An 11,435-nucleotide genomic window follows, 5' to 3' on the forward strand; every position below is an offset into this window, starting at 1 on the left:
ATAAATAATTTTTCGTGTTTGATTTAATAATTTTATATGTATATATGTACAAAATATAAAAACAAAACAGTTATCCGCGTGAAACAATAGTGCTACTAGTGTTTAGAATGTGAAAAGTAGAATTTGTTTTCAATGAGCAGAATTAAAGATAAAATCAAAACTAATAACAGATGTAGCTGGTTATACCAGTTTGAATTAATAGGTAATAATGCAGATAATATTTATTAAAGGATATTAATTGGTAAGCTATTTTGGCACACAAGTTTAATTTTTTTTTTATTATTCTTTTATTAACATTAAATTGTAGAATACATAAATATAATATAAAATAATATCTGGAAATTGAGGAATAACAAAGTTATAAAACAGTCGATTATATCTTATAAAAAAATTGTTTATTAAAAAAATGTATTTTTACAATTTATATACAAAAAAGTATACGATAATAATTAATTATTTTAAATAATATTCCTATAAAAAATATGGCATTTTATTTACATATGGCTGGTAACTTTAAATTGCTACATTTCATCTAATTCTTCTAGTCCGGTTATTTTTTGTACTGGTAACCCCCGCCATTAGCATAACCACCGTTTCTGCCTCCATTACCGTTACCATTGGCCGCTCCATTATAACCGTTACCGTTTGCATATCCTCCGTTTCCACTAGGATATCCGTTGGCGCCATTACCTGCGTAACCTCCGGCACCGTTACCACCGTAACCGTTTCCGTTTCCGTTTCTACCGTAACCGTTTCCGTTTCCATTTCCATTTCCATTTCCTCCTTGGTAAGTAACTTTTGGTTTGTAACCTTCTTGATCGGCTGTGTATTCAACGAGTTGTGTTCTACCATCGGGTAATAGAACGTGATATGAACCCTTTGTGAATTCGTCTTGACGACTTTCTTCGTGTCCAAATTCTACTCCGTATTCTGGTGCATTTACATCATATGAGAATTCATAATTAGCAGGCTCCTGAAATGAAGTAAAAGAGAGAATTAATGAATATTATGTTAAAGTAGTTTTTGTTTTAGTTTTACTTTTATTTCCTAACAATCTGTAGGGAGGGGAGGAGATTTTGACACCAATTTAAGGTCAATATACTTTGTGAAACAAGCTTACTGAATGATAGCAGAAGCAGCAGCAGACGGCATAAATTTGACGTACATAGTCATACAATCAATAACAGGTTTTATTTTATTTGAAAAAAAACGTACTTAAAAGTAAAGAAAAATTATAATTTTTTAAAGCGTGTCTAAAAGAAAATTATAGGAGTCTATATCAGTCGTGTACCTAACTATTATACCAAGATCCATTTAAACTTAATCCAACTGAAACTCCTTTGGTGGTGTAGGTTCTTTGTTATCAAAGAACCTATGCCAAAAGGTGTGGTATGGTGTGGTGAAGCAAAGAAGTGGTTTCTTGCAAACCATTCCTTTGTTCGCTAAAGAAAAAGCTTTACTTTGATTATTTCCTATACTCCTATCCTCTACTCCTACTCTCTACTCTACTCCTATCCTCTACTTTGAGATTATTTCCTATTAAGTAGGTCTTGTTGATGAAAATGATTCTGTATTAGTTTAGTTAAGAATAAATGATATATTTGTATTTTAATGATGCCGAAGTTTTGTTCTAATTCGAACAAAAGATTTACAATGCTATTATTATGTTGGTTTCTTTTTATTTAGTTTTACAATAATCTGGCTCTTCTAAAATTTACTATTATATATTTCTAATGCAGACAGATGATCAATATATCTAACGTTATATTTGTTACTAAATTTTAATTAATAATTTAATCACTTATAATTAATAAGTTCAGTCACAAATTAAAGGGTTATTACTGTCACCCTTTATCAGTAAGTGTTCTAACCAGATATTAAATATTAATGATCAAGTTTTTCGGTAGGGTTTTAAGAATGAAATTCCTTGTTCTTGAGCGAAGTAGACTGATAGATTTCACAGATTTACAGATTTAACATATTTTATCACAACCTACATTACGCTATAAAGCTTTATTAATGAAAAATTGTAATGTTTTAGATTTATATTGTCGCTTCTAGACATTTTCTGTAAGTAGATTCTAATAACAAATAATATTATAATTATTGGAATTTATTATGAAAACACTGTCACAGAAATTAAATAATCTTTATTTGAATGTATGTTAAAGCAGTTTCATTGGTGGGATGTATTAAATTATAAATTGATTTACAATACAATTTATTTATATGCAATTCTGGGGATAATTTTTTTTATAGAAAATCACATCATTAACATGTTTTTTTTTTTTGTAGAAAATATAGTAACCCTCCGAAATAATTCTAATTAACGTAATTTTTGATTCTATATACAAATTGATGTAGCATGTAGTTAGAAGTAAGTGTTGAGAGCTATACAATTTCAAACGTAAATAGTAACCTTTTATTTTATTTTTGTAGAGGTTTTCTTTATGTTAATTAACTGTCAAAAGAAAAGAAAAGTAGAACTTACCGAAAGATCGTCTTGGCTGTATCCGTTTCCATTTCCGTATCCGTTTCCATTTCCGTATCCGTTTCCATTGCTGTAACCATTTCCGTTGGTGTAACCATTTCCGTTGCTGTAACCATTTCCGTTGCTGTAACCATTTCCGTTGCTGTAACCATTTCCGTTGCTGTAACCATTACCTTTAGCTGCACCGTTACTATATCCGTTTCCATTTCCGTTGTAACTGCCAGCACCATTACCGTTGTATCCGTTTGTGGTCGCACCTGTTATTCCAGAATAACCTCCTGCTGAAGGTACTCCGTAACGAGATGAAACTCCTCCGTTACCGTTACTTCCTCTGTATCCACCGTTGGTGGGAGCACCGTATTGACTTGAGGGGCGTCCGTTAAAACTTGATGGTGCACCATAACGACTAGAGGGAGTTCCGTATTGAGAAGAAAGTCCGTTTGCGGGGGTTCCGTATCGACTTGATGGAGCGCCATATTGGGATGATGGAGCACCGTATTGAGATGAGATACCGTTACCGTTACCATTGGGAGCTCCGTATTGAGATGAGATACCGTTACCGTTACCGTTACCATTACCATTACCGTTGGGAGCTCCGTATTGGGATGACGGAGCACCGTACTGAGAGGATGGTGCACCATATTGTGATGATGGAGGCAAGTATGCACCTCCTCCAATTGCTGGTGGCTCAGCAAATACGCTGAGGATCAGGCAGGATGTAACCAGCAGGATCTGAAAACAGAATATTTTCAAGTTAAAATATGTTGCATATATTTACAACATTATTATTTATAAAAGTTAAAGTAACCGGCTAGGTTTTTCATCGTTGGAACGATGATACGTTAATTATTGTTATTTATATAAATGGTTATCTAAATTATTTTAATCATAATTTAAATTGAACTCTAGTTTTTAAGTTCCAGAACCTAAGCACAATAAGTGAGAATGCTTTTATTTAAAGTTTTCCGCCTAAAGTTTGAATGCAACTAAGATCATTTAAATTTTTTTTTTTTTGGTTGATTATTTGTACATTCATCCGTAAGGTAATTTAAAATTTAATTAATGTTATATAAGCGAGTACTGAAAGGCATGAGAAGTTAATAGTAAGATTTGAAGTATCTTAAAGTTAAATCTGTAATACTTATAAATGTATTGAACCTATTTCTCTTGTAATTAAAATTACATAAAAAGTGGTTTTCTTCAAATACAAATTTGTAAATGCTGAAGAAATACAAGGGTTAAAATTACCAAACAGGTAATTTAAATAGTTTTACAGCATATATTTTATTGGGTGATTAAACAGGTCACCCTACTAAAATTATCCTGGTATATAATTTATGAAAAATTAAAATTTTAGAAATGAAGAGTATTTAAAAAATAAAAATAAATGTCGAATATTATTATTTAACTTATTAAACTTAAATATATATATATTTCTCATTTTAACTTTTTTAAACGTTTTCATGTTAATTAATAATTTCTTAGTTTCTCATAGGTGTGTGTTAATAAGGTTTGAAAAGAAATTCAATAACCGAAAAAGAAACCGTTTTTCTTGTAAATTGATGGAACGTAGTAATAAAATATTTTTGTTGGAATAATAGTTGTACAAACAGAATTCTACAATAAAAAAACTAATGATCTGCAATGTAATTTTACAATATTCTTAGTTGGAAATTATTTTAAAGAAAAATAACAACCTCCAATACAATAACAACGATAATCGATTTTGAAATATTTTATTTTTTACCACTTTTTTAGACATTAGTTCTAAAGTTGTTTTATTAATTTAATAGAGTTTTACTTACATGGGTATTTACATAACTATCATAATACCTATGTTTTATTAAATTTAAAAAAAAAAGTTAAACTTTAATAGAATTATTAAATATTAGTATTAAAAAAAATATATATATATGAGACTGAAATCTCGTGTATCAGCTTAATAATGAAATACTAAAAATGGAAATAATACTATTAACTTTTAATTGGATTCTATTACCAGTTATAATTAAATTAATAGTTTAATCATTGCTGGTCTTAACAATGAGAAAAACAAACGAGATTCTAATTTGTACCTAAATAATTAATTACATATAATTAACTAGCATCCACGTCGCGGCTTCGCCCGCGCTATTTGGTTACTTGCGTTTCCCAATGCGAGCCGTAGCAGATAAGCATTAAACAACAAAAACCATTTCCTTAAAACTCATTTCAAATGTTTTTTTTTTGTTTGCAAAACTTTTAAATAAAGTCTTATTATCTTAATTATGCAACTGAATGCAAGTTTGTTAATTTTTTTTAAAATTTATTTTTTACACTTTATTCACTAATGCACTTTTACAAAGTCGTTTTCCTGACCACTTAAGGAAAAGTGTCAAAGCTTAGATAAGCTTAGCCTACGAGATCTTTAGGTTTTTTATTTTTGTTTAGGTACGTTTTTGCTTGCGAGATCTTCCGGACGAATTTAAAAAAATTAAAATTTGGTAATATGCATCTTGTCCGTGCGGGTGATCTTCTATATTTATAAAGAAGAAAATCTGTTTATATTTATTTGTTTCATATATATCGAAATCGGACCATAAATGCAATTTTTTCAAAAATCTCAACTCCAGCGTCATCTAGCGAGGGCGTTTTTTGCAGAAGTATTTCTTTCCATGTAACATTTATTCTGAATATGAGCCAAATCGGACCATAAATACAATCTTTCAAAATATCTTGATCCCAGCACCACCTAGCGGGTCCAAACTAAGTCAGAAACCTTCGCAGGTGTGCGCACAACTATTCATCGAAATTCCATAGGTTGAATGGTATAGGACGCATTTGGGACAAATAAACAAACATTAATTTTTATATATGTAGAAGATTATATTAAAGCAAAACTGATAACTGTTAAAATTTTATTTCATCCATTTTTATAAATTCTCAAAATAACCACCTACAGATTAAACTCAATAAAATTTTCCATTGATAAAAAAAGTACATAGCGCGATGGGTTTCTTATGTCTCTTAATATGCTTAATGCCATTGATTGTTCTTTTTATTAAAAATGAAAAAAATTAAGTGAATTAGAAGCGTTCTTTGTTCCCTGTGGTTCAATTAATAGCATTGTATTAGGAATGGTTTGATGAGAATAAAAAGATCAAATACTGTCCTGTAATTTGTATCAATACTTTAGTTGCGAGGCAAATTAAAGTCTAAAAAGTTAAAAATCTAGAAAGTTATATTTAATATATTTTCTATAAGTTATAAAATTTACTTATAGATTTTTTAATTCCAATTTTACGCAAAATTACGATTCAACAGCAGGTCCAGCCCGGTTTCATGTCTCTCAGTTCTCAAAAGTAATATTAATTTAAGCAACGGATAATGATAACACATATAACAGTACAATTCAGTTACGTCCATAGCTAAAAGTGTTGGCCTATAAAGTCTTATTGAATAATAATCATTTATTTTGACTACGGTTCTGCACTATTATAAAATCATCTGATAACAGCTCGCTTAATCATTTATAGCAAGTGCCTCCAGGATCACCGTTAGGTAGTGCTTCATAGGATGAAATGAAATTTTGTTGTAGCGTGTGAAAATGCCATGCCTGAATTGGATTCGAACCCGGGACCTCCGAATGAGTGGGCGAGGCTACTACTCGCTCTATTAGTATTACAGATAATAAGATGTAATGCTGATTGTTAACAAAAAAAAAAAAAAATTACTCAGTGAATTAAATTTTAATTCACTGAGTAAAGCTTTACTCAGTAATGAATTTAATTTCCTCAAGCTTTATTAAAATTTATGTTAAATCATGTAAACGTTTTGTGTGCATTTAATTAAATTTTTATTTTTAAAAATACTATTTTATTTTAATAATTACGATTATTTATTAAAATTAACCTGAAGCCATACACACACACACACACACACACACACACACACACACACACACGCATATATATATATATATATATATATATATATATATTTGCAATATTCGTTTTACGTGAATAGGTGTGTGGGCTACAAAATGCATTCTGTAAGTTCATAAGTTTATTAATGAATTTGTTTACTTAAACGGACATAAATATTTAATATTTGTTAAAAGATGAATTAATATAAACATTTAAAATTTAATATTACTTATAATCCTCAGCTTCTTTGTTCGCTTTTTGATTAGTGTAATCATTATTTTAAAAAAATTTTCAGTAAATGATTTAAAAAAAAAAAATTATGTATGCAGGATAGTTTTATTATAAGTATTAAACATTTAAATTAAACTGTGTTTTATTAAGAAAGTATATACAGTATTTCTTGAATATAAAGATATACTTTTATATTTATAATAGAATTCGCTCACCTTAGCCATGTTGATGGGATGTTCGATGTGATGTTGACTGTGTCTTCGTTTGGGGTTGGAGTTGTATATATATGTAGTGGCAGTTAAATGGACAAAAGTTACGGTAAGAAGAAGGGGTAGGTGATTACGACATCGCCCTGCAATGAAGAAGATCAGAGAAGAGAACATCCCGGTGTACCCGGGTACCACTTTACATCATAACGGGTTCTTTTCATACGTACCGTAGTGACGTCATGACCTTCCTTTCATTGGACTATACAGTGTGGAAGAGTAGGCAAGCAGAAATTACTGGCGGCCATATCGATTGCGTCACTGTTTATCGTTACAGTATAGGGATGGATATGAATTTGTGTGAGTTTGGATTGACGAGTTAGATCATCTTATCTCGTTTATAATCGATTTAGTTATTTCTTTGGTGGTCATCGACAACATTAACTAACTAGCGCCGTGATTACCGCTTAACGCCTTACTCTGATGCAATGCCATTCTTTGGTCTTGGCCTAACAACAACACACGTTAAGTAAGATTCATGTATTCGTTCATTAGGGAATTTTGTACGCGGTTAACTGTTTTTGTATCTTATATCATACGTACAGTTATCCAAAGCAGTTGGTCTTGTTAATAATAACTATTGCAATTAAATTTTATTGTAAAAATAAACTTATAATATTATTTTTTAACGGTCGATTCATTTAAGTTTTCCTTGTTTTTTTAATATCTAATTTTCAGTTAAAATTATGAAATTTATCGGTAAAATGTATTTAAGAATTTTTTTTAAATATTTGTAATAATTATGATGATACATAAATTACACTCTCACACATGATTAATTGATTTTAATGTTAACATTAAATCAAACATTTTAATTAATGTGCTGTAATTTAATTTTTTAATAATTTAGTTTATTTTTCTTTTATATAAAATTAATCGCGTATCAGAGATAATTAAATTAAGTTTATCATATTGGCTAAGTAAGTTGTAAGGTATTTACAATTTATCTGTTATTCTGCAAAATCCAGGCCATGTGTTTTTTTTTGTGTAATTTTATCCAATTAAATGATTTTTTTTTCAAAGTTAGTTTGATAGATTGCATCGTACAATTACTTTATTTTGTATGATTGCGTAGGACAAAAAGTTATTTTAAATGAACCGCCGATTTTTTTTACTGTTAGATTAAAAATCATCTAATTAATAAAATTCTGATAATTAATAGATGCTAATTAATAAAATCATTTTCTTTTTAAATTTAAATATTCGTATATATTGTTTCTAGAACCTATAAAGGTAAATTTAACTTTTTAATTATAAATAAATTTTAATTTTAACTTTTAAATATCATTCCTCTATAACCTAAATACTAAACCATTTCCGTTTTCTTAGGAAAATTATTATATATGATTATATTATTTTCCAAAGGAAAATAATTTAACGAGTCGATAAATATTGAGCAGCTATTAAGTGAAATATTTATTTTCATTTAAAATTTTAAAATTAATCTTTATGGTTTAAGCTGGGACTTGAACTTATTTCACTGAAAATGTAATTAAAATCTGTTCAGTCTTTTCCCTATTAAGCTTGATTGTGCAAAACAATTTTAGTTACTTGCAGTTTTCTCTCAAGAAGTTGCATCTCACATGAATAAAAAATAGATAGTACCTGTTTATCAAAAAAACTTGATTAAAATGATAATACCTTCTTTTATTTGCCCGTTTATTAAGACCTCATCAATAAAATAAATTGAACGAAGTATGTGGCAGCGACTCCGGGAGAATTTATTGTTTAAACTGCACCTAATTTATTGTTACATATCATTAAAATGCATTGTAATTGGAATGTATGTACGAAAATTTTCAATCGCATAATTAAAATTTAAAAAAATGATCGAATGACAAAAATCCATCAAATTTCATATTTTAATACCAAATGTTAAGAAAGAACTTAATTATAGAATTATTTTTCCAATTATTATACGAAAATATTAAAAAATTACCAAGCTATTAAGAAAATTCTTTTTTTTTTAATTGCAATAGTTCTTTTTGGATGCAGTAAATTTTTTGTTGGGCTTATTGGGGAAAATACGGAAGAAACTGAAACACGAAGTTCTCTAATAAATATACGAAAATTATTGGGGGTAATAGTAATTAGAAAAATAATCAATAATACAATTTTAGACGGTATTTTTGTGCAATAAATTATGGTAAAATTACACTGTAATAATGTACTTTTCCTTTTAAATATTATTGATTTCCGTTGAGCTGAATTTATAAAAAAAATCCTTAGCAAGATTATTCGAATCAATACTAATTTCTTCTTTATAGAAAACAAAAAATCGGTGCTGTTCTGATGATAATATCAAAGAAGATTTTTTTTTCTGTTTTTAGTCTTTTCCAGTAAAAAAAAATATGTTGTTCATTAGTTTAACCTGAAATTTTCCACTTTTGTCTGAGTAATAAAAAACCATTGAAGATTATGCTAAACTAGCGCTACTTTATTTCATAAATTGTTGTCGATTGTTAATTGTTCAGTTCAAATAATCTGTTTTTAAATTGTGAGACGTTAATTAAAAATAAATTAACTCATCGCTTATATTAAGTAGGAAAATAATGAATATTGTGCATTTATGTAATATACGTTAGATTAATAACCGCCTAAAAAAGTCACTTATAAAACACCACTGGCAAGTTACACAAATGCCAAGAAGTCGTGAAGAAATACCCTCAAGGTTTAGTTATACTAAAATACAATAATAACAGGTAATACATTTGTAAATTTAACTGTGTCGAAAGAGAGCAATATGTTTTAAGAGAGGACATACGTACTCGTATGTATATTTGTAATCATAGATAAGGGATTAGTTGATAATAACTTTTAGCTAAGACCTTGATTAGATTGCCGTTATTAATGGTCATTTCGTGTATTAGATTAAATATGATTTTATCTTTACTCTGGGTAAATGTAATTTAATTTATATTTTCTTACTTCCTCACTAATTACGAGCGAATTTTATTTTCCCGAACAGATATTTCAATAAAGTTTACCATGGTCTCATACAGTGGCGGCTCGTAGTTAAAATTAGTGGGGGTGCTGCTCCAAAAAATTTTTTTCTAGGCCTTTTCAAGGCCATGGCTTACTGTAAAATAAAAGTTTGAAAAAAATGAGTCAGATAGAATTGCTGGAAGCAGGATAATAATCTAATTCTACTCTTTAACATATTCAAGAATAAGGTACACGGCTTTTTAAGCACATTGTGCTTCAAAACCGTATTCGGTTTAACCGAATAAATAATAAAATGTCAATACAGATAATACTTTTTACAATTATTAGATAACTTAATAAAATGTCCGCTTAAAAACACTATTCCATTGGTGCTTATCTAAATTTCTGTGTTGTTTATCTAAATTTCTGTATTGACAGAAACGAATACATAATTATATTTTATTAATTACCTTCTGTTTCAGCCTTCCAGCTTGTTTTTGGACAGATGTGCCAATCAAAGAGCCCTTGCTTTCCGCCATCTTCCGATCACACTAAAAACCAACTAAATCACTTTGATATTCCTTTCACAGACTGAACTAGTAAAGGTAACGAACAGGGAACGTTCCATATACACGCGGAGTAAAAAAAAAAACCTTCCACCAGCACGCCAGAATCGGCACTGCGGGAGCGACAGTGCTCTATCTCCCTCGCAGCCTCGCGTGCATCTTCCTATGTGCGCATGCGCGCAACAGCCAGACACTATGCCACTGGAACTGTGAAGCGTACAGTTCCATATAACGATTTTTGTATTTTTGTAACTGGGGGATGGCTAGTGACATTAAGCTTAAGGATTATATATTGTACAAGTATAAAAGAGAGACTGAAAGAAAAAAAGGACTCTTATATTAAATATTATTGATGATATCAAGTGGAAATAGGGGATGCTGGAATTCCACAGTGCCTACACGCGACCCGCCACTGGTCTCAGTAAATTACGTAGAAGATTTTTGAAACGAAAATGATGGTGGTTTTTTTAATTTATAATTTTTTATTGTTGATAATTCGTTCCGTAAGCTCAAAGGTTGCTTTTTCGTGTATAAAAAACATCCCCAACTGGGATTCGGACACGGAAGGATTTCTGATATTTTTTGTTCCGTTATTTGTCATCAATTCGTAATACTGGATAGTTATGCGTTATGATATCATTCTGATAACACAAAATATTTTCATAAAAACTATTAAGGTTTTGTCATTTGTTGGAAACGTGAGGTAAAAAAGGTTCATATTCTTGTACACGCTCGGTCGTAATCTTTTTTACGTCTTTTATGAACATTCCAGTAGTTCCGTATTCCTTATCTTTGTTTGGCCTTATCAGTGAGCGGATGTTCATCATAGATAAAGAAATATTTTTAGCTCTTCTTATTTTATGAATAAAATTGATATAAAAGAAAGTAGTTTAAACATCATTTCATCTATCTTATCTTCTTTGTTACACGTAAGCATGCCCATGACCATAATAAAAAAAATCATAGCTTTAAAAAAATGGTTTCAAAAATGATAAAAGTAAAAAAATAAAATATAACATTTTCCAATTATTCTTTGAACTGTTTTGTTGTT

At 29.4% G+C, this 11,435-nt stretch overlaps 1 protein-coding gene across 1 annotated transcript; it reads right to left on the bottom strand.

The window, feature by feature from the left end:
- Nucleotides 1–550: 550 nt before the first annotated feature.
- On the bottom strand, nucleotides 551–10,357 carry LOC142319885 (uncharacterized). The gene is made up of 3 exons (XM_075357559.1): nucleotides 10,289–10,357; nucleotides 2,492–3,223; nucleotides 551–973 (listed from the first exon to the last, which is right to left on the bottom strand). Exons 1-3 carry the CDS (start codon nucleotides 10,355–10,357, stop codon nucleotides 551–553), a joined length of 1,224 nt encoding a protein of 407 aa, XP_075213674.1.
- Nucleotides 10,358–11,435: the final 1,078 nt, after the last annotated feature.

The sequence above is a fragment of the Lycorma delicatula genome, chromosome 2 (genome assembly GCF_047948215.1).
Source record: "Lycorma delicatula isolate Av1 chromosome 2, ASM4794821v1, whole genome shotgun sequence".
Lineage (NCBI taxonomy): Eukaryota > Metazoa > Arthropoda > Insecta > Hemiptera > Fulgoridae > Lycorma > Lycorma delicatula.

Coding starts and splice junctions, on each gene's coding strand:
- LOC142319885 (XM_075357559.1), bottom strand. CDS start 10,357: ATGGCGGAAAGCAAGGGCTCTTTGATTGGCACATCTGTCCAAAAACAA. Junction 3,224..10,288: donor CTGGAAGGCTGAAACAGAAG/GTAATTAATAAA, acceptor TTCTGTTTTCAG/ATCCTGCTGGTTACATCCTG. Junction 974..2,491: donor ACAGCCAAGACGATCTTTCG/GTAAGTTCTACT, acceptor ACTTCATTTCAG/GAGCCTGCTAATTATGAATT.